This window comes from Hippocampus guttulatus, chromosome 15 (genome assembly GCF_054856545.1).
Source record: "Hippocampus guttulatus isolate MCC_2025c chromosome 15, RoL_Hgut_1.0, whole genome shotgun sequence".
Classification (NCBI taxonomy): domain Eukaryota; kingdom Metazoa; phylum Chordata; class Actinopteri; order Syngnathiformes; family Syngnathidae; genus Hippocampus; species Hippocampus guttulatus.
This window is the reverse complement of record NC_141275.1, coordinates 13,695,193-13,719,324: the sequence shown is the minus strand read 5'-3', so window position 1 is coordinate 13,719,324 and position 24,132 is coordinate 13,695,193. Positions and strand designations below refer to the sequence as shown.

The window sequence follows — 24,132 nt, the reverse complement described above, 5'->3', positions numbered from 1 at the left end:
CGCATGTCCAGTCTGTCTCAGTTTTTCCCACTTCAAAACACGACTTCCTGTAGGTTGCTCGCAAAAATAAATTAACAAATATAAGGAGCCGGTCTACTGCTAATTTTGATTGAATTATGACTCCTAAGAGTGCTGGTAAATATAAGTGGGACTTATGATGAACTGTTTTTCATTAAATAGGACAAAGCGTCGAGTTTTGTCCATCTTTTAATGGTGATGCAAGTGAAGCAAGCTAGTTCTGTGATGAAGTTTGCCACGACAGGATGTGTTTGACTTTCTGAAATATTATTTAGATGATATTGTTCATTCCCACTTCCATAAAATTCATTTAAACTTCCAAAATACTTCAATATTCTAAAAAATGTTTTATTTGTTTGAAAACGCATTTCCGCTGTTGCCGCGGAGTGATACAGGCCGGCTTGACTCTCGCTTTTCGGCGGAGGAGGAGGAGAGCGGTGCTCCGGCGGAGGAGAGCGGTGCTCCGGCGGAGGAGAGGACCAGGCAGGCAGGGAGCGAGCGAGGCGAGGAACCCCGGCCATCCCCCTCCCCCGCCCCCGGAGAGAGCGAGAGTCGGACCCCACCATCCCCGTAACCCCCGAGAGAAAGAGAGGGAACCGGGTTGCCACGGGAGAGGCCTCGGTGCAGGTAACCGAGCGCTCGGCGTCGCGCGCCCCCGGGGGCGCAGGTGCTCGCTAGGGAGGGATAAGACGATGGAGCAGCTCAGTAAATCTCAGGAGAACCGCGATGCTATTACTTACTTAATGCCTCATTTTGTTGTCCTTATCATAAAAACGTAAAATAGCGTAGAAAAACAAAAAGATAAAAGAACCCTTTATATATACGTTGCTCTTAATATTGCGGAATATATGTAATATGAACACTACGCTATTATTTCTATGCATCTTATGCTATTCTTTCCGATCAAAAAAATGAAGAAAAAAATCACTAATCATAACAAATGGCGCAAGATAAATTTTAACAGATATCCACTGTTTCCAGTCTTTCGTAGGCCAAGGCGCATATTGTATATTATTGAGAAAACCTCACCGCACCCCACAAAACAAAAATGTCACAAAAAGTACAGCGCCTTTAAACTAGCCTTCAGTCAGTGCTGAGATTCTTACCCATTCGCTAATTTTGTGCACCATCTTGTGACATGTGCCATGGAACTGCGTTGAAGTGAGTAAAAGAGCTTCATTTCGACAAATGTTGTGTTTCGACCATCTTGTGACATCACGGTGGCAAGGAACTATGCTGAAATGTGTTGGGCACCATTATGTAGACAGAAGTAGTGCTCTGGCGTCATCTTGTGGTATCATGGTGCTAAGGATGTTGAGGTGAATTGAGGGGTTTCATTTAGACCAAAGTAGTGCCTTGTCACCATCTTCTGGCATTACGGCGGCAATAAATTTGGTCAAAGTAAGTTGAGATGTTTCTTTCAGACAAAAGTAGTGTTTGGTGCCTTCGTATGACACGATAGTGCCAAGGAAAAATGCCAAAGTGAGTTGAGGATACAAAACTAGTGCATTGGTGGCATCTTTGAACAATTATAGACCAATTTTGACGTCCACATTTTGTAATGTAAATTTTTTTTTACTTCCCAATAACTGTTAGTCTAAGGAGGAAAAGCCATAATATTGCCAAAGAATAATTTTGGACACATAACATGCAGCAGTCTTGTCATGCTCAAGCTTTAAGGCAGCAGAAAATTATGTCTTTAATATATAGACTGTCAATGTTATTATTGGCCAGGCCCTGATTGTAAATGAAAAATGGTTCCCAACTTGGTTAAATAATTAAAAACAAATTATATTTATTCCTTCCTTCATTTTCTTCTTTCACTAAAAAGATTTGATCGTTTGCAGTCATCTTGCTCTGTGGTCTACAAGTAATGAATTAGTTATTTCATAGTTAATGTATTGTTGTGCAAAGCTCCGAGAGAGCGGGGAGGACAGAAAATACACTTTAAGAGCATGTATAGACACACACGAGCAACACACGGCGAACAAGTCAACATTTATTGGATAGATGACATAAAAAGACATAATTGTAGTTTTACTGGGAGAAATAAAGCTAAAATGATTAGTGGCACAAGTAGAACAGACAAAAGGTTGCAAGATAGGGCTACACTCAGAATGTAAAAATGTATGAAAAAAAAAGAAATAAAACATGTAATGAAAATAAAGTGCTCGGGTTACTTGCAGCAAAAAAAAAATGGCTGAGGAAAAAATGACAGTGTTGCAACACTGGATTTATATATTTTTTGGTTTGGTTGTTTTGTCTCTACCCTGTTTAACGTGCCAATTCTATAAATGTTGTCATTGACACATTGAGATGATCAATTTATTCATGTCAAATATCATGTTGCGATAGAAAAATCTGAATAAATGCGAACAGAATTTACCCACAACTTTTTTCCTCCCCATTCAATGTTTCTTGGGAATGAGTGATACCCTGCTTCCGGCGCTGCCTCCGTTTTCTACAGCCGAGGTCTCTTATTGCCATGTAATCCCATTCATTATGAAAATATTAATATTAAATGCCACCAAATTTCATGGCTACCCCTTTGGCCTACGTTTCATTGGCTGGCTGATTTCAGTGACTATTGACCAGTTTGTTTTTGTGTCTCAGGACAAAGATTTTATTGTGTTTTAATTTTTATTTTTTTTAAATTAATGATTGGTTTTACAGACTGCTGCGTCTCGTCTCTTGTTTTTTAAAGAATTGCTCGACCATTAGCCTCTTTTACACAGGAATCTGAGGAGAATCCAGTCGTAAAGTTCGATCTTTATTTTTGGAATTTAAGTTTTTTCTCAAACAGATGTTGATATTAGGATTTACCAAGGCAATTTATATTCGCAAAAAATTCTGCAATACTGCAACATCAGCAGGGGTGGACGCGACACGGCTCAATAATGTGAGGATTTGAAGGCCTCCTCTGATAATCAACCAGATCGGTTTTGACGTTGGAATGTACGGGAGATCACGAGCACGCAGGCAGTGTCAGGGCCAAGCCTGTAGTTGAGCCGGCAGCGGGAGACCGTGATGCTGCAGAGGGTGGGAGAACTCAGCACAGTGGGAGGATGTGAAGCCTGGGAGAGTCCACCTCCTTCTCCTCCTCCTCTTGCTCCTCCCTCAGTTGTGGGGTAGATGAGGTCTGATGTGCTAGAACCTGCCTTCACTCTGTGTGTGTGTGTGTGTGTGTGTGTGTGTGTGTGTGTGTGTGTGTGCGTGCGTGTGTGTGTGCATTACTGCTCCCTCTTCACTTCTGCGGGTTTAATCAGTCTGTCAGCGGAAGCAGACTCAATCAGACACCACTGCGTCCCACCCCCTCTTAAACAGCAGTCACCGGTCTCTGACCAGCCAGAATGTGACGTTGCCTGTCCTGCCTGCTGTGCCCAGTCTTGATTTCATGTTCCCTATAATCACTCTTCCCAGCGGGGAAAATTGCTGTTACATTGAGGGCTTTTTTTTTTGTTTGTTTGTCACGACTCCTCTCCAAAGTATCAGTCGTGAGTGTAAGACTCCTACACTAGTTGCACCGCAACATGACATTGCACCCGTTGGAATATCTTTCAAAAATGGTTTGTCACTTCATATCAATGGAAATTAAATATTTGTCTTTGAAGTTGTGTTATGTACAATTAATTGACCATTGATTTTGTGGATCCAATTAATAAAATGATTAGTTCATGCAAAAAAAAAAAAAAAAGGTCGGACACTTGATCTCTGTGGGACTCCACATGTAGACGCATTTGTTGACTGCTTAACCGTCGTCTTCACAACCGCCTCATTCACAGAAAATCTACCGGATAGTTCTACTCGGCTTCTAATATAGTTCACTATTCAATGTGATATGCAGACAGTCCAAAAACAAGAGCCGCAGGAGCTTTACAAATGATCTGATAAACTCCACCCGCACTTTGTCCGAGTTGCATGCGCAGCTCTTCAATTAATGTCCATCATCTGCCTCTCTGATTGCCCTACACTATTAAGTCCACTGTGCTGAAACATCTGTGCTGAGGAGCACTATGTTTCCTTCTACTGACTTCCTAGATTATTGATTATTAATGGAAAGGGTCATACTTCCAGTGTGATATCACTGCATTGCAGCTGCTGTCGTTTTTTTTACCTAAATCACACACCAAGAGGTCGTTTTTTGTAAGATGGACATTTAGAGGTGAAAATAAATCAAATAATGCAACAAATAGATTCTTGTAGTTCAGTCGTTTGAAAGGCAGTGGCTTTTGAGAATTTACTTTTCGCAGGTGATGCTATTGAGCGTATGGGATGGCCAAAGGACAGTATGCTCTCCCCGTGGTGGTCACGAGCCAAGGCACCGAGCCATCTGTCAGATGGAGCCTCTGACTACAATCTCAGTAATCTTGGAGGAAATACTTTATTTGTGTGAGTGTGAAGGGGTCTCAAGAATTATTTTTCCTCCCCGGGGTTCAGGAGTCAGTCACCAGTGGTAAATCCGAACTTGTTCAATATTTACAATTGCAGATCCAGATTCGTATGGTCTCAGTGGTCAGTCTTGGTATTACGACGTATATCTAGTTTGGTAGTGGAGACTCCCAATTATCATTGGAAATATTATTATGGGTATGATTTGCTGTGCTGGTCATCTTGCCACGAGTGCCAATTTGTTGGGGTCCGGCCCATTTTATAAATCAATCCAAAACAATTTTCTTGATTGAGTTTATGGGGAAAAAATGCACTGATAGATCATTTGATAGAGTAACTCAAACTTAGCCGTTTGTCCAACAAATAAAGCTTATACAGATAAAAGTATCCAATGAATGGTCCATTTGTCTGATTTGACAGATCGCGGTGTTTATGAAGCAGGTGTTTGCATGGTTGGCCATCCAGCCTCGTTAGTATCAAATCGATACGCCAACGCCAGCTCAGTCATCCAGGTAGGACATCAATATTGAAATTCATGATATTGATCAATCGCGTTTGCCGGAGACGAATTAGGTTAAATGAGCGAGAGGTTTGTCCCATGGCACAGTTATTGATCAGGACGGCTCAATTTTAGAGGAGCCCGGCCGGCCCTGGTTCCACCTCGTGTGTGTGTGGGGGGCTGATCAATGCGGACATGGCTGCATCTCTGTATAGCTGTGATAATTAGGCCCTGGGGGACGTCAAGAGACAGAGTAATCATTGGAGACCTAGAAAATTCAGGTACTCGCGCACCAGGACTTTTAGTTCCCGCTGAGGCGGCTCACTGTGAAGCTGTCAGTCAAGCGAGGAGGGAAAAGGAAAAATGGTTCCTACCAATGGTGGGAAGTAACAACGTACAGATACTTTGTGCCCGTTTTTTAAAATGACCCCTCTATGTGTGCTTGTGGACTTGGAGAAGGCATTTCACTGTGTCCTTTGGGGATTGCTGTGGAGGGTGCTCTTGGACCAAGGTCGAACCGCCCACCCTTAAATGGACTGTTTGATCCTTGTACGACCCGTGTCAGATTTTGGCCCACGTTGTAAGTCGGATTCACAACCCACCTGAATGAAGAAAACCATCAACATACTGGAGAAACTACTGTATCTGGTCTGGCTTGGAAGAGTTGGACAAAATGGAAAGGGAAGTCTGGACTTTCTGACCCTGGATAAGCGGAAGATGATGGTTGGATGGATGGCGGGATTGAAGTCATCTGTGCCAGCTGATGATGCAATTTTTTTCTATTTTCCCTTTTGCGCAGGGCTGCAGCATGTTCGCGTCGGTGAAGGCCTTCGAGGGGCAGCAGTACTCCACCCTGAAGAGGCAGTGCCTGCAGAGCGGCCTGCTCTTCGAGGACCCCCGCTTTCCCGTTGCCGACGACTCGCTCTTCTACCAGGGCAACAGGATCGGACGCGTGGTGTGGAAGAGGCCGCGGGTAAGTCGCTCAAAAAAAATCGCTAATAGACACAAAACAATGTTTAGTAACTTAAGTGAATATTGAATACGTAGCCAACGACTCTTGTCCATCTTTTCTATTCTGCTACTTTGATGTAGCGCTCCTCTTGGCTAAAATCTGTCACCTTACCTTGGCTAACAGTCAATGCAGAGACCTAAGATGCCCTTAAGCTCTCCCTCAGCAAAGATTGGCTTATGCTGGATGCTGTAGCATGATACTTCACAGTCTCCACTTTACAGCCGGCCTGCCCGCAGTTTCCTCTTGGATAAACTGTGTAAAAGCGAGCACACGTGCCACTGTTGGCTTTTCCCGGACACTTTGGTGTTATGATATTTGACGGAATACAGCTAAAATTGGCACAAATAAGCACACGCGCTAACGTGATCTTATCCTGCGTCTTAGCTGTAGATGCTGCAGTATTATCTGCCAGTTCCTGATTCCCATTAAGTCAGTAATCGTCAAAACAAGGTCCTGTGGAAGTCCGATTTTTTTTTTTTTCAATAATGCTGACAGTGTAGTTGTGGATGGAGTAACCTCCTGCAGGCGGCGTACATTGCCATGGAAACTGGGTCACACAGATTATATGTTTTGGTCTGCGTGGATGTCAGTCATGCGGACTGAACACTGTGAGATGAGTGAAAGGAAGGGGAGAAAAAAAAGCAGGAGGAGCCTAACCGGGCACACTGTAGCATTTTCACATGATAAAATAACACACAGTTGATTTAGACTAGGTATTTACATCCGTAGATAAACGTGATTCCCACTATTCATTCCTTAGATTAACTCTCGCACGAGTACATAAAGACTACAGTCTAGCAAGAAGGTTAGACTAATGCACCTTTTAATAACAAAAACCCAAATGATCATAATGACAAGAACAATAATGGACATTTACCACATGATTTCACTCTGGTGTGCATTTGTTCCATGGGAACAATTAAGCACGTTTCCTCGTCCTCCTCCTAATGGCCACTGAAAGCTCACCGCCACTGCGGGAGGGTGCGGGGAAAGTGCAGAATAATCAAGTTTAAGAGAAACCCAGGGAGAAGCAAGGGTTACGAACAATTGGAATTGAAAGTGTACTTATTTTCTTGGGTTTCAGAATTTAGTACTTACTACAAGAGCGGTTCTGTCGTCCACGGGGGTTTTGCCGTAACACACATCATCTGGAATTTGGTGCAAAAAAAAATTTTTTTTTTTTTCATGAAAGGTAAGTTTTGTGTCGGTTGAAAAGAATCATATTCTTTGCTGTAAATCTGTGAAAAAGACATTGGTCTGTTTGCACTCTGCTGCGGATGCTCCAGTATTATGCACCGCAGTCTCCACTTTGCTGCAGCATCCCATTTGCTTGCTGCCCTCAGTCTCCTCTTGCAACCCCCCCCCCCTGCTAAAATGACCCCCGTTGCAATGCCGTAACTCTGGATTCTCCAGCCTTTCTACATTTTGTTGATGTATCCCATTTGCTTCTGTTTTAACATCCCAGGGTTTTTTTTTTTTTTCAACAAAAATGCTGCAACACTCAGACTTTTCTCCACTCTTGGTCTCCTCTCGGATAACTTTGTTCTCCTGACCGTGGCCACCTTTCTCCAACCTTGCAAAGTTCCAAATGAATCAATACTGTCCGTCTTGGTCATTTAGGCAGATGGATGTCCCATAAAGTCATCGTCCGTTCCAAGCATATCATCCTTTATCTGCTTGGTGCCCTTTACAAATGTTTAATGAGGACACGACCATGCACAGTTGTTCCCGCAGGAAAAAAAATGCCACACCCGAGTGGGAATATTTGGCTAGTTTTTGGGGGTTTGGTAATGTGGTAGGCACTTCTTCTCCGTTGGGCTGGCGCGCGAACTGCGGAGCCGCTCGACAGCTTCTCACCCGGCAGGTAAATGATTAGACGGCGCTTGGCCGCAGTGTTCGCATTACTTCACTGTCTGCGGAGGCCGCGTACCGATCGATACTCTATTACTCTTCCACCTGAGTCGCACTTCGCCTCCCCCCCAACCGGATGACGGGTCGCCGGCCGTGGGGAGCCCCTCGTCTTGCCTCGCCTGGCTTCCGTCGCACCAGGACAATCAATGCCGGTGCACACAGAAACCTTAGCTGTTCTACAAACATGTCATTGTTGGCCCGGGAGGGTTCAGCGGGGTGGGGTGGGGGCCTCAGTATTGCAGAGTCAGCGATTGACCGACCTTGGCCGCGTCGTTTTGTTTAGTTTGCTTTGCATCCAAGCGCATTCACATGCTCTTTGAAGGCCGGCGTCGATACAGGGATGCCTCCATGTCACGCTCACCTTGAACCCGTTGCTCTACGCCATCCAATGCGTTTGACTTTTGATACCCCAAGTTGTTCCATTTCTGGGATGTTTTACTTTAGATGTTTCAAGACAAAAATATATCTTTTGTAGGCTACCTTGGGCCCCCCCCTCCTCCCACCCCACATCTGACTGCCACGCATCCCACCTCCATTTTGATGTCATGAACGCATTCTGTACAATCTTTTTTGCTGCAACTGCTGAGTCATCCTTGTTTTTAATGCATTCCAACAACAACAACAACAAAAAAACAACGCCGCATGGAATGTTGTGGACAAAAAAAAAAAAAAAATGGAGGACATGTCTCCATGTAAATGGCAAGGTTCCGACCCCAGCCGGCACATTATACGTGTGCGTGTGCATGTGTGTGTATGAGAGCAAGGAAAAACAGGGAGAGTAGGAAAACGCTGCAGCAGCTTATTGAACACCACGTTGTTAGTTGTAATGAAAGACGGCGTGCCCGCACAGAAGCTGAAAATGGACCCGGACACACTCTGTTAATGTGATTTCACAAATGCATTTAAAGTCTGCTACACGTCAGCATAAGACGCGGTGGTTTAGCTCTCCTTCGTTAACAACCCCCCCCCTCCCATCGCTCCTCCCTTTTCGTCTCGATGTACAGCAGGACCTCAAAAATGGAACGGTCAAAAAGTGGTACAATGATTTCCCATATATTTGCCGTTCACTATTCACAAACTTACATTTGCGGTGCTCTATCTGCAACTGCAATCTTAAGATTTCACAAGACGACTCTCAAGTCTAATCGGAAAATAGTACAATAATCGATTCAAGGAAGTATGCTTAAGTGATACATCTTGACCAGGAAACAAGCTTTGTATGTCGGGGAGGAGCTTAGTTTAGCCTGGGTTGTTATGGAGAGTCAAAAGTACATTAACAACAACAAAAAAACCTTTTTGCTCACGTGTAGGAGCTGTGCGAGGACCCTCACCTGTTCGTGGACGGCATCAGCGCACACGACCTCCACCAGGGCCAGCTAGGGAATTGTTGGTTCGTGGCAGCCTGCTCCAGTCTGGCCTCCAGAGAGTCACTATGGCAAAAAGTAAGCTTTTGCCTTCCTTTCTTTGCAAGTGTAAAACCTTTACAAAAGTTATACAAATACTAAAGGTTAAAGTATTGTAAAACAATCAAATGTTCTGCCTGTAATTCATATCTTTATTGTTGTAAGCATAAAGGGACCAAAAAACAAGTTCATTTTATTCAGAATATATATATTTTTTTAATGAATCAGCCGAGTCATCGGATTGATTAGAAATTTTGCTCTGCCACTTAAACATCTGATGGTTACTTTTCATCCAAACACTGGGAAGAAATCCAAATGGATGGTGTGGGGAATCATTTGTCGAGCAGATTAAAACATAAATTCTAGCCAGACCAGTTGCTTTGTTATTCATTTGGAGTTTGAAACCAGATAACAAAAAAAAGCAGAGTAATTCAAAGCGCTAGATTCTGTTTTTGAATACACTTCTGCTAACCCAACTCTCTCAGGAGAAGATTTTTTTCCCTCTCCCCAGTGAAACCAGGTCTTCGAAAACACAATTTTTGTTTCATACTGTTTGGACGTTAATCACCCGCCAATATCTGTGAGTGCTTTTTTCATTTACGGCTCCCGCTTCCCACCCTCTCAGATCTTATTAATTAGCCTCTGTGCAGTGTGTGGTAGGCTGGAGTTGTAAAGTATTAGCATGCAGCCTGCGACAAACCATCCGCCAGGCATCTTCCTGCTTAATAATAACGCACACTCATTTTGCAAAAAAACACGGCACCATTTGTTTGGCTGCTGCTCGTAAAACGCACACACACACACACACACACACACACACACACATTCCCCAGATTAAGTTCTGTTGTTCTAGTAGGCGTTTCCTGTATGTTTGTTCACCAAAGACTTAAGGAAAGAGGAATTTTAGAGGACTTGTAACGACACGTCACATTTTCAAAAGAGCTGCCCACAGAGGTTGTTTTTTATTTTTATTTTAAATTGGATATTTATCACAGTCCAAGGTCACCCTCCCGCGAGATGAAAGATAGTTTAGAATTTTTTATTTTTTTTTTCATTTTTCCAAGCAAAGTAATTCTGGTGAAATCCACAGTGGTTAAGATAAAGCTACTCCGTGTTTCCGCCCATGTTCCACTCCAAGCACTTTAGGGTATACCCTGCCTACTGCCAAAAGACAGCTGGGATCGGCTCCAGCGCACCCGTGGCCCTCGTGAGGATGAGCCGAATAGAAAATGGATGGATGGATGAAATTGCACAAACAAACAAACAGATGACAATATCGAGCTTTTTTCCCCCCCTCACATATACATGAACACCTTTGTATTGTCCTGAGCAGGTATTTACATACATTTCAACTTGTAAGCTTTTAAGTGGTACCCCTGGGCTGCGTGGCTCTCTCCGCTGGTGTTCCCCCGCCCCCCCCCCCCCGGGGGGGGGGGTAGAATGAGGTAGTGACTCCTGATGTTGGTAGTGAGGGTGGAGTATACCCGAGGGGATGTGGTACATGAAGATAAATACACAACAATTACATCACAAGGAAATCCAGTGATCGCCTAATCGAGTGGTTCTGAAACTGTTGACACCAGGTACCGCGTCAAATGTGTTCATTGAAACACGGGTGGGATTCCGAATAAGTACATTTAATGAACAAGCCACTGTAACATTATGTAAGGTTTGAACATTAACCAAATGTACTTGAAAACGACTTAAATAGTAATTCAATGCAAATGCATTGCACAAAAATGTTGAATAAAAATGGTACCTAATAAAAGCACGCAGTACTCGTGGGTAGCCTATACTACACTTTGAGAATCGGTGGTCTAACCAACCAGTCAGGAACGAAACATACACATTGAAAGGTTCCATTACTTTTGTTCCTTATAGTTACTCACTTAGTTAGTTTCAGCAGTCCCCTGAGCCTGTGAAGGAGATGGAACAGTCCACTGTATTGGGGCTGCATCCCTCCCCGAAGGCAAACAGGAAGTACATGACCTTCCTCACCTTGGCCAGCTCGGCAATGCGCTCGCCGAACTCATGCGCGTCGGCCTCATAGCACTTGGTCTCCGCCTCGCGGGCATCGCTCGCCGCCCTCCAGAAGACCCCAGAGGGCTCCAGGAGCTGGCGGGTCATCAGGTGGGTGAGGTCCGGCGTCCACAGCTGCGACGTGGCCGTGACGGTGAGGCAGCCCGACTGGGGCAGACGCACGGTCCAATGGGAGAAGCGCAGCGACTGCTTGGTGAAGTCCAGGCGGTACACGGCCTCGTTGGGCTGCAGCAGGCGCTCGCCGTCCTGACGTTTCTGGCCGCGCTGCTGCAGGGATTGGACCCGCAGGCGCATCACCTCGGTCAGCTGAGGGTCCGGGCGGAAGGGCAGCTCCAGGGTACTCGCCATGACTGCTAAAATAGATTATCGGCTGAATAACAATCTCCACTTGAGAAAGCTCTTGTGTGTGTGGTGGATGATGAATGGGGCGCGTCTTAACTCTCAGAGATGCCTGGCAACAAGATCTAATGACATTTGGGTTTTGTCCTCAGAGGGGTGGTGCTTACCTTTTGTTTGCGCACTCATTGGAATACGTGACACGTACACGAGAATCCAATCAGGAAAGTCACCAGGAAATGTTTCAAGAATTGATTCTTCTATCGATTACTCCATCAATTAATAATACTACATATAATAATACATAATTACTGAGTTCATTATTCAACCAACCGAATTATTGCTAAACAGTCCTCCTCCACAAAACACAAAATCATCTTACATGCTCCAAAGGATAATTATTGACCACCCGTGGTAAGACTCCACACTCGGAATTGGATCTGTGAGACTGTTCAATGCTTCTGTTTTTTTGCTATTTTGCTGCAAATTTCAGAAATAAACTCGAGGCATTTATTTCTCTCTGCCGGCAATCTAATTGGGGGACATCTATTAGAGCAAGTTTGGAGTTTTAATTCATTTTGGATAGGCTATTTGTTTCAAGAGAAAATCAACAGATTAATGGAGGCTCAGTTGTAGTTACCGGTACTTTACGGCGCACACAGAAAAGTTCTTACCTTTCACCCTGTTTCAGCTGGATTTATGAGTGATGGCAGCGAGGCGATAAAGCTTTGACATGCTTCACGATCGGCATTTGTCTGTTTGGCTCAGCGACTCCCCGCTTCCTTTTCAGGTGATTCCCGATTGGAAGGAGCAGGAGTGGGACACGGAGAAGCCCGACTCGTACGGCGGCATCTTCCACTTCCGCTTCTGGCGCTTCGGCGAGTGGGTGGATGTGGTGATTGACGACCGGCTGCCCACCGTGGACAACCAATTGGTCTACTGCCACTCTAATGACAGCAACGAGTTCTGGAGCGCCCTGGTGGAGAAGGCCTACGCCAAGTTAGTTTCCTCCTGATATGCTCATTTCATCAATTAAAAGTGGAGAAAATAAACCCCTCCCTTCGATAGATGCCTCCTTTTAATTGTTCACGAAAAAAAAAATCTGTTCCTTATGCCGTTCACACCCAGACATTAAAGTGTCATCTGCTGAGTACTGTTGCTAGGGTTGGTAGGGCTGGGTTTGTCTGGTGCTAAGTTAGTAGCTTAGTTACTTTATTCATTAGATAGGTAGTTAGCGGTTTAGATTGAATATTTTGTCAGTTTGTCAATAATTGTATTTGTTTGTTAGTCCGTTTGCTTGTTTGTCAGTAAGTTCATTTGTTAGCTCATTTGTTTGTCGGTAAGCTGAAGTGTTAGCTAGTCAGCTAGTTAGTTTATTAGTTAGCGAACAACAAACAGCTTGACTTGTTCTTGTTTCAGGGTGTATGGCTGCTACGAGGCTTTGGACGGTGGCAACACGGCGGACGCGCTGGTGGACTTCACGGGTGGGGTCTCAGAGCCCGTGGACCTGCTGGAGTGTCAGATGGCCACGGACGAAGCAGCCCGCAACCAGTTGTTTGAACGAGTCCTCAAAGTGCACAACCGAGACGGCCTCATCAGCTGCTCCATTAGGGTAAACGTTCAAAGAATATTTTCTCTGCTTTTTTTGTGACTTCTGAAATCTGAGAAATTGCTCCTTTTTTCCCCAAACTTTTATTCTTGTCGGATGCCAAACGTCTCAGTACTCCGCAAAAGAAATGTCATGTTATTGTGCTACTGACTCAAATTTGGTTGAATCGTAAAATGATCTTTTATATGCATGAGGTTTCATGACGCATCTTATTATTCTACAGCAAGTGAAAAGAGAACTGTCTAGAAATTTGCATTTTTCTCATTTCTTTTGTGCACCACATTTCCTCGAAGTGGAGTTTCAAAAAACTTTCCCAATTAGGATCAGGATGATCAAACACACAAGAACACCGCATAAATAAAGAAAAAATGATGGGTCCAAGAGGTCATCCTTGAGGCACCTCTCGCTACTGAAAAGAGCACCGATCACTTATTTTGGACAACCCTGGCTATGTGTTATTGTCTTTTAAAGGAGTATCTTGTTACTTCTTATTGAAGCTAACAATCACTCATTTGCAATTTTGGGTGGTTTCCTAGGCAACCACGGTGGAAGACATGGAGACGCGGCTGGACTGCGGCCTGGTGAAAGGCCACGCTTACGCCGTGACAGATGTCCGAAAAGTGCGGTTGGGTCACGGGCTGCTGGCGTATTTCAAGTCGGAGAAGCTACACATGATTCGAATGAGAAACCCGTGGGGGGAGAAGGAGTGGAGCGGCCCGTGGAGCGACAGGTAATTAGCTGGAAATTCACCTTAACGGAAATGTTTTATGTTCTGTCTATTACTGAAGAGTTTGCCAAATTGTGATGTATGACGTGCTGCCTTTGCGAGTAAAAATGCTGTCCTCATCTCTATGGATTATTGTTTTTTTTCTACATTCTGGGCTGCGCTTCCACAAGTAGAAGCCGTTCGCCTAATCGCACCACCCGAGTTCCACGGCTGCAATGTGTTAAAATTGTTGATCCTTGTGGTATTTTGACAAAGATTTGTCCATAACCTTTAGAAATTGTGAAAAAAATTGATGCTACATATCCTTTTCAAACGTTTTGCGGCAGAAGAGGAGTCGTGTTTCAAATTTCCATCTGCGGTAAACAAAACATTGATGAATGGGCCTGCATTTGAGCCATCCATCCTTATCGTGCTGCCGTCGAGGTGGGTCTGACCAGATGCATGTCTCCAGCAGCACAAACAAGCTCCTAATCCTTTTAAACTCAACCTCGTTTGGACCTGATCCAATGCTACCAATTCCACTGATTCCATTTTCCAAAATGTCAACAGCACCTCGCTCCCTCAAGTTCGACTCCCCCGTTCGCCATGAATCGACGTGCAAACGAAAGCCGTCCGATCCATACATAAGCCACGCAATACCGGGAAGCAAATGCTGTACAGACCATGAAAAACGGCAAATCAATCAAGCTAATGGGTCAGAACCACACTAGACCGCACACTCCAGCTCAGATGCCATTTGTCCCTTCATACCACTCCCAAAACCATTTGGACAAACAGATGATTGAGCTTTGAAAGCAGTGGTAAACAACCTGTGGGCGGTGGGCCATATACGGCCCTACATGCTATTCCAACAAGGGACTGTTAAAAAAAAAAAATTGCCCCCAAATGCGCATTGTATAGAGTTCTAAACAGAAATTGACACTCAGCACTGTTTAAAAGGGTCATTACAAAATGTTATTTGTGAAGAAAAAAACCCCCAAATACATCTCCTCTAAAGCAACCACACAAGTCATATCATTGCCTCCACTCTGGAAACCAGTTTTCCCTTGAGAGGAACTTCTCATTCCGGCTATTATTTTCAACATTTCTCCTCCGCTGCCAATCTTGAGGGAAAGAAGTAATCCTCAGGATGGAAGTTGCTCCCTGGACAGTGTTCTGTCTCAGAGTTGTTAGTTACCAACCTCTCGCGAAACAAAACAGGGCGTCTGGTAAAGCAGGATAATGGAGTCTGAATAATTGAAGAGGTCTCCAGACAAGAGGCTTATTAAAGTCGGTCGGCACTCCTCCTGCTCCGTCGCGCTCTCGCGGATTAATCTATGCGTGCTTTGATGAAAAACCTGTTACTTAAGGTCTGTGAATCATCACCGTCGAGCTTCCACACAATCGCCTTTGAGAGTTAGCGACGGCCCTGGTAAAACTCACCCCGTCTGCGATGAAAACGTTCACAAGATGCAATGAGATGCCACCAAACGTCTTTTTTGCATTACTGTTGCAGTTCAGAGGAGTGGAACAAGGTGAGCAAGAGCGAGAGGGAGAAGCTGGGTGTCACCGTGCAGGACGACGGCGAGTTCTGGTGAGGAAAACAAACGCACATGCTACTTGTGTTGCCCATTATGAATCCTCCCAAAAAATAAATCAAATAAAATCAGCATGCCACTTGTGCTACTATTTTTCTCAGTCCAAACACTGAATATATCGGACCATTTCTGCAGGATGATGAAAGGCAAGCTCAACAGTTGTGCAGTGGATATAAAAAGTCTACACACGTTCACGCGCCTCGTTTTTGAAAAATGAGAGCAAGATAAAACATTTCAAATCTTTTTACTGTGTGAATTTTTTTTTCTGAAATCATAAAAAAAAAAAGCATTTGAACAGAGGTGTGTAGACTTTTTAGATTGACAGATTTGCATGGTTTCTGGGAATTGCTGTGACATGCTCTGATGTGTTAGCAAGAATAACCATTTAACCATTTTAAGTATAATACTTATTCATGTTTGATTTGAATTTCTTGCTTTGCAAAATCTTATCGGAAATGTAATTGGAAGCAAATTCGAATCCTTCGTTGGTGCACTTTTACTGGATCCCTTTGACTTCTCCTTTGCTGCCGGTTGTAGGATGACATTCGACGACTTCTGCCAGTACTTCACCGACCTGATCCTTTGCCGCCTCATCAACACATCATACCTCAGCATCCACAAGACTTGGGAGGAGGAGGTGATGCGGGGCTCCTGGCGCCACCGCCAGGACCCCCTGCGCAACCGCTCCGGCGGCTGCATCAATCACAAGGCCACCTTCCTCCAGAACCCTCAGGTGCAGTGCAGGCGCTCTTTTACATTTCAATGTCAATTTCCATCCATTTGCATTTCATTTAATTAACATGTCACGTCATTGGATCTCATTTGGAATCTGATTCAATTAATTTATTGTTTGTGTTTGTTAAAAAATTAATGGAAAAAGGAGCTAGAAAAAAAAATCATCAATTAAATCTGCAACTCAATTATCAAGGATGAAAAAAAATCTAATTTGATGGGGGGGTTTTTCATAAGCGTTCAACCCTAATTAATAATCACTGCACTCGAGTAAATCACTTTTTTACCTCCTTTCTCCTTCCAGTACGTCTTTGATGTGAAGAAGGTGGAGGATGAAGTGCTGATCTGCTTGCAGCAGAAGGAGAAGAGAGCCACACCCAAAGAAGGGAAAGGGGAGAACCTCGCCATAGGCTTCGATATCCACCAGGTCAAAAACAAATAACAGACAAAGAAAAGAGATCTTCTAAAAGCTTCTTCTTGATTTAACGGAAACGTCCTTTCATTAGTTCATATTTAAAACAAATATATTTGGCACTAAAAGACAAACACTGAACATGTCATGATCATCCTTGGCGTAGGTAACCCCCAGCATGCACTTTGGTCCGTCAGGTGGAGCTGAACCGCAAGTACCGCATGCACTCGGCCCAGCAGAAGGTGGCGGGCTCCATCTACATCAACTCGCGCTGCGTCTTCCTCAGGAAGGAGCTGAAGGAGGGCCGCTACGTCATCATCCCCACCACCTTCGACCCGGGCCAGCAGGGAGACTTTCTGCTCCGCGTCTTCACCGACGTGCCTTCGGACTGCAAGTAAAGCCCACATGCTGAAGTTTCTTGAGCAAAAGCCATCCAACGACATTAAAAATTTTTTTTATTAGAAATTCAAATCAAATCACTGAAACAAAATAATATATAAACACGCACACTCACACACTAAGCGTAGCTTAGAGTGACCTCTGCTGGCCGGCTGCACAATGACACACAGATTCCGGGTTGATCGCTTCAGAGAGCTGACCCTGGACGAGCCTCCTCAGACGTGCTGGACGGGCATGTGTGGCTACCCTCAGCTGGTCACCCAGGTCCACGTTCTCAACGCTGAGGGTCTGCAGGGACAGGATTCCAATGGAGGTACACACATGGTTCAGGAGATCAGGGATTCCATGAAGTGTGCTAAAAAGTTAAATACAACTGCGCGGAGTCATTGAGAACCATGGTCATTTCGCAGGAGAGTACTTTCAAGTTTCTTGAACGCATAACATTTCTGCCTCTGTGATTTATAAGGCCGTGAGGACATTTTGTTTTTTAATGCTGGTGATAGAATATCGAATCTAGTCACTCTGTATTGTTTCCAAAGCGGTGGACCCGTACGTCATCATCACTTGCGAAGGCGAGAGGGTGCGCTCGCAGGTTCACAAGGACACCCGCTGCCCCAACTTTGACATCAAGGGTCTGTTTTACCGCAAGAAGCCCAAAGAGGGAGTCCACATCGAGGTAAGGGCTTACCACTTGCGTACCATGTTTTTTTTTTTTTTTTTTTTGGTTGAGTCTGAGCCCTTTAGTGGCTTGATATCGCGATAGCTAGCAGGACAGGCTCACATAGAAGTCAATCCTCACTCAGTGCTCCTTTGCGTCAGATGGGAACAAAAACCGCAAGGAGAAAACTTCCAAACTTAAAAACATTGATTTCTATATTTCCAATCAGTGCTTCTTCTTCGAGCTGCGATTCCTCTCCTCGACTTAGTCTTTCTTCTTTTCTTTCCTTCCTTTTCTATTCACTTCCTGGCTCTCTCCCTCTCTCTCTCTCGCTCTGGCTCTCCGAACCTCCGCGTCAGATCTACAACAAGAACATCATCATGGACACGTTCCTGGGTCAGGTGGTGATGTTCAGCGACCCCAACGAGCGTCAGGAGCAGCACACGCTGCACCTCCGCGACAAGGGCAGTCGCCAGGACAGCGACCTGCCCGGCACGCTCACTGTGCGCCTCATCACCTCCACCACACTCACCAACATTTAACCGACCCTTTGCATGCTCTTTCCCCTGGTTTCACACACCATCTTTTTTCCTCTCGCAGCAGCTTTTTTTCCTTCTCCATTTCTCTTGCCGTTTTTCCTTCCGACGTTTCTCACCTTTTTTGTAGTCTCACAATAGTTTTTGGTGACGAAGGAACAGTTTTGTTTTTCTTACCCGTTTACTTTGTTCCCCCCCCCCCCCATTTCTAACACAAATGTCTTCTTTCCCATCACATTTTTCTTTCCTCATTACTTTCAGCATTTCTTTTTTATTTTGCTGTTGCCCGTCATTTTTTCTCTCCATTTCTCTCACCATTTTCTCTTCACCCTTTTTCTCACCAATTTCTTCAACCTTTCAACTGACATTACAAAGGCCTTTATTTACTTCAATCATTTTTCTTCACCCTCGCCGCTTCTGTTGCGCCGTACGTTTTGCAGCTGAAAAAAAAAAGCCAACTTGAGGCGCTTTATCCCTCCTTTTCGTTTCTTTTTCTTTTTCATTCTTATTGTGTGAACTTAAACCCACGTGAGATGCACATCTGCAGACATTTCTGCACTCGCATGCATGTGCCAACGTTTCCAAGGGCTCGGCATTGCCTTAAGGCTGCGTTTGTCTGTCTTTCACATGGATGGGGGCAAGGGTGGTGTTCACGTGGCCGCTGTGTCTGTTTAGATCAGGGTTTCCCAAACCTTGGCACAGACCCCCCCTCCACCCCCCGAATCTGCCCCCCCCCTCCCTTTTTTTTGGGAGAGCGTTAGCTTCTCTAATTTTTCACCGTTGAGAAGACGAGATAAAACCTCTTCAGCCTCGCACTCCTTTGGATGGCTCTTGCGCACCCCATGTGGGGAACCTTGGACTCCTCGACTGGTTTTGGGCTCCCCTCCCTTCTGTTTGGGGAAACCCTGGTTTCTATCCACAAAGCTTCTTGTGTTCCTTCTTCAACCTGTATATGCTGACAACGCATTTTGTATACGTGGTTCCCGTCCAGTCCAGTCTTTGGCGAGCACGCGTCCCTCCCTCCACAATATGGACGCAAACAAACTGCTGCAATGGTGAAACCTCGCTTTTCCCCTGTCTTCCTTCACTTTTAAACCAAGACGCCCCTCCCGCCGAATGCTATGGACGACCTTCGAACCGCATGGCCTGCAAAGACTTTTTTTTTTTTTTCTTCCACACGTGCTGCACATCTCTATGGTCGTAGCTTAGCAGACGGCGTCAATCCTCAAAGTTGTCACCCGCCTCGAAACAAGTGCTTTATGGGACCAAAGAGTAGGCAGTCAGTCCCCGCTCCTTTGTAACCCTTTCCAACTGGCACCTGGGCCCGAACCTTGCGACAAACCGCCACCCCCTGTGCCACATCATCTTAATGGCAACAACACTGCCTGACACCGTGTGTGTGTGTGTGCGCGTGTGTGTGTGTGCGTGCATATCTGCGGGTGGGTGGGTGTGCGTGTGCGCGCGCTTCTCAATCTTGTGTATTTGGGTGAATGTATATCTGTTTATATAAGGAAAAGTGTGAAACAGTCAAGTACCTTTTATTGCGAGTACACACCTTGCACTTTTGTTGTTTTTCGCTGAGGGAAACATAAAGAATCAACATAGAAGGAGAAAATCTGCTAAACAAACAGTGCCATGATGGTTTGCCTCCTTCAAAAAAAAAAATGCAACTTTGGACTCCTTTTCATCGATTAGGCATTTGCCGAGTTGCTGATATGTTCTCTTTTGATGAGTTACACTTCTTTCTAGGGATGGGCACTAAATTTAGCAATCGATTAATCTACTGTAAATGATTTCAAGGGGATCTGAGGAATCTGTATGCCCTACAATTCTGTAATGGTCGTCTTACTGTGAAAAAACATCTACATAATTCCATAACTGGCCCTTTTCTGTTTACAGTAAGCCCGGTTTTGCAAAATTTGTTGGAAAGAGGTTTCTGTCAAATGTTTAGTCTCCTCAAGATAATTAACAATAGCCTCACAATGGACAGACATCTCAACAACCAATCAATCGATTGCGTCTCTTATGCCTAATTCTCTACAAATACAAAATTAATGTGTTTATTTTATGTTGAATGTAAGACAAACATGTCCATTTCGCTCCTTACCAATTTTGAGTTTTGTTTTTGCTCGCCCGCCATTACTTGAACTGTTATACACATACGTGGCATTTACTGGATGTGAGCGCATTCACACACACTTTTGCTGTACAGCATCTTTAAAAATGCATGACTCATTTTTCAACTATGTCCACAGCCTTGTACTGTACCATCTAAACTGTATTATGCTTTTTTTTTTGTCTTGTTTGTTTTCTACTTGGTAATGCTAGTTGTCGAGCATCCAGCATGGCCGCCTCCGCCGGCACGTGATCATATCAGTGGGCTGGATTGATGTCGTGTGGCTAATGATGCCGGTTAGGTGCTAATCATCGCTGTTGTGTTAAAAGAAAAAAAAAATGGACGGAAAATGAGGGTTCCGGTGGCCAACATTCTGAGACTGAAGTGTCCTTGAGGTGGGGCGCGGGGATTATTGGTGCCAAAAAAAAAACAAAACAATTGGTTATGAGAGTTGACTTAGTTTTAGCCAAATAATTGCCAGACTACCAATATTATGAAAAATTCTGACCTCGATTTATTTCGTGGTTTACATTACGGCATGGCAAAGGCAGAATCTGAACAGTTATTGCAAACTGCAACTATGGCAGACTCAACTGCAGATGGGGTGAGGCTTTTATTTTTTGGAATAATGTTAAAGAATGTTACTGCTGTCGTAGAAGACATCAAACTGGAATTTAAAAGGAAATCGGAGCCACACAACATTGTGGAGCTATCGCCTTTCAAACCGCTGAAAGCTTGGTCGTCTTTAACGTGCCATCTTATTGTTCGTTCTTTGATTTTACGGATCACCTTCCTGAGACTGATGCATGTGCATTTTAAAATTTTATTATCGTGTGGAATTCATGCATATTTTACATTTATTTGTAGAGGGTGTTTTGTATGTCCTTTTATTGATTTGTATGGATGCAATATGCCAATTTTACAGCTAATGCAAAGCGTTGGTGAGCACGACGAAAAATCATAATCTTATGATAATAAAGTTGCAATTTGTATATTTTATATCATAACGATGGCAAAATAGCTAAACTCAAATCAAGTCGCAATTTTACGAAATAAATTAGAGTGTTACGGGGGAAAATTAAAAACAAAGCCATAGTAAGAGATCGTTGTTACATTTCAAGTTGTACTTTAACAAATATTACTTTATCATATCAGCTTTTAATCATAGAATTACAACTTTATTCACTATACTTTTTTCCTTGCAATGTTATGACTTAATTCTCCTGAAATCGTGTTTTCTCTTACATATTTTCCTCTAACTTTTTTCGCTGACACTCTTTCTCATAACTTTTCTTCTTGTACTCCTGCGTATGATATTTTGGGCACGCGGGTAAAAGTAGGCCTATTCATCCCGATCCGGAAAAAAAAACTGAAAATGTGAATTCTATTGATCTTTTTCATTTTGAAAAGATGTTTACGACAATTTCTTAATTTCCACCCGTCGGCCGCATTGTGCGTGGTCAGGATTTCGCCGTCATGTATTTAGCGCACAGTCGGAACTTTGACGTATGTATAATTGTTGACGCCGAGTTGCCGCCGTGACTTTTTATACGAGAATGCCACTGCATGTAGCAAAAATGGCTTTGAACCCATTGCAAAATATCTATATTTATATTTTGGAGCGGTTGGGGAGGGGAAAAAGCTACATGGCAGTGCGCTATTGCTACTTTGGTGAACACAGCAAGCCCGTGTCGCATTCTCGAATGCATCCGGACGACATTCTGTTTTTGTAATTTTTAAAAAAAAAATTCGATTCAATAACCGGTGGTGTGTGTATCAACGTAGCAACGATTATCCACGTTTTTGATGGACGCTACGCAGACTAGCGCTGATGCTGTTTTTCACTACCTCTGCTGGTCATTCAGAGGAATTGCGGACATTGCTTGCAAGAGTGAAGTTTGTCTGTTTTACCCCCACCGTGTTGTTACATCTTGTCTGCATCCTCCTGATCCATGACGACCACACAAAACTGACTTGAAACATCGTAATTTTACAAGAAACATTTTTTTGTAAGGTGAATAAAGTCATAATATTAAAGGAAAACATTTGAAATATTACCTAAATATTGTACTATTGCAATAGTATGACTACTTAAAGTTTGGGAGACAAACATAAAGAATAAAGTTGTATTATAATGAGGGCATTCCGATGTTTTATTTAGATAAAATGACTACTCTTCGTATAAATTTGCAATTTAATTCTCTGTAAAGTCACCATTATTCTTGTAAAATTACGACTTTGTTCTCGGAAAATCAGGACTTTCTTCTCATGAAAGTACAACATTGCTTTTGTGACATTACTTTTTTTTTTAAATTCTCATAAAGTTACGACAGCGCCCTTGTTAAATGATGACTTTGCACTCTTGAAATTGTCCCTTTATTCTCATCAAATGGCAACTTTTTTTTTCTTGTCTAATTGCTATTCCATTCTTTGAAAATTATGACTTAATTCACCTGAAAATTACGACCACTCATAAGACTTTATTCTCATACAATTAAAACATTATTCTCTTGAAGTTGCAACTTTTCTTTTGTTGTTGTAAAATTACAATGTAATTCTCTCAATGTTGACTTTGTTATTGCACTCTGACTTCATTAGAGGACATGCATTGCTAGCTGACGAGAGTGCTGCAAGTGGGATTTTTGCAGCTTATTGTCGCTCCCTGTTGTTACGTCTTGAAAACAATGGCCATCTTGCAACCCGCTGCACGAAAACCACACACCCAAAATACAAATAAATCAGTTTGACGTTCTACATCGACAGCGACATCATCGCGTTAGCTTTTTCCGCCGCAGCCGATGCGGCCTACCGTGACGGGAATGAGCTTGTGACTGTTCTTGTACTTTTTTGCTCTGAGACTGGAAAATCTTACTGCATGGTGACACTTCTAGAAAACCTTTTATCAGTATTTTATAGCCTTGTTGATTTTATATATCTATATACAGTAAACATATAAATATATATACAGTATATCGCTATAACTAATGCCCCTTTTACCTTGCGTTAAAGTCGGTACGATTAGCTTATCTAGCTTTCGGAGAGGTTTACTTGTCCGATATGTACTGTGTGTTTCTTTATGTCTTCTCTGGTCATTTACTCAATTATTTATTGTTTTGCCTTTGAATCGATGCCTGTGCTTTGGATTCTCGGTAACACTGTGCTTATTTTATAGCTACGAGCTGCAGGAAGAAAAAAACGTGGTTTGTCTTTTTTTTCCTTTTTTTTTTTTTGCATTTGTATTTAATGTCAACTTGTGGCATGACTTTGAAATAAAATTGAAAATCATTCTTTTGTGTTTTTATTTCATAATTTTATTTTAGCTGAATTAATACAAAGAAAAATGTCAAGAGTAAGTATTTGTTCGGTTTCTCTGCCTGCAGGGGAAAAGGTTTTACAGCATTCACATATCAGTCCAATGTTATTTGTTGACCAGACATTAGATACCGGTACATTTTTTTCTTGTAACTACTTCATTCTCTAAAATAGCACTTTTTCCAAAGGATTTTTTCCCTTCATAAAATGATCATTTTAATGTTATGAAATTCCTCAGGAATTTTTTTTGCAAATATTGACATTGTTTTTGTATAAAATATTTTCATAAAATGTCCATCTTTATTCTCAAAATTTGCACTTTTTGCAATCTGTGTCTACTTAGGACTCCAGGCACACAGGTATTTGTACGCAAACCTTCAAAAGTCATTTTTCCAAAGTATGTCAAAGTCTGGTTACCAAAGTTGTACCCGAGTGACCAGCTCCTC

General features: G+C 43.3%; 2 protein-coding genes across 4 annotated transcripts; one reads left to right on the top strand and one right to left on the bottom strand.

Moving 5' to 3' along the window:
* Positions 1-464: 464 nt before the first annotated feature.
* capn5b (calpain 5b) lies at positions 465-23,661 on the top strand. 3 transcript variants are annotated; one of them, XM_086131371.1, is made up of 13 exons: positions 465-645; positions 5,706-5,879; positions 9,140-9,271; positions 12,399-12,607; positions 13,028-13,220; positions 13,754-13,947; positions 15,440-15,517; positions 16,059-16,254; positions 16,558-16,680; positions 16,863-17,059; positions 17,256-17,377; positions 17,604-17,740; positions 18,082-23,661. In XM_086131371.1, exons 2-13 carry the CDS (start codon positions 5,715-5,717, stop codon positions 18,262-18,264), a joined length of 1,929 nt encoding a protein of 642 aa, XP_085987497.1. In that variant the 5' UTR covers positions 465-645; positions 5,706-5,714; the 3' UTR covers positions 18,265-23,661. The 3 variants fall into 3 exon arrangements, with proteins under 3 accessions (XP_085987497.1, XP_085987496.1, XP_085987495.1); XM_086131370.1 differs by having other exon boundaries at positions 17,235-17,377; XM_086131369.1 differs by lacking the exon at positions 18,082-23,661 and having other exon boundaries at positions 508-645; positions 16,832-17,059.
* On the bottom strand, positions 11,132-11,629 carry LOC147194013 (olfactory marker protein-like). The gene has a single exon (XM_086131372.1). It carries the CDS (start codon positions 11,618-11,620, stop codon positions 11,132-11,134), a length of 489 nt encoding a protein of 162 aa, XP_085987498.1. The 5' UTR covers positions 11,621-11,629.
* Positions 23,662-24,132: the final 471 nt, after the last annotated feature.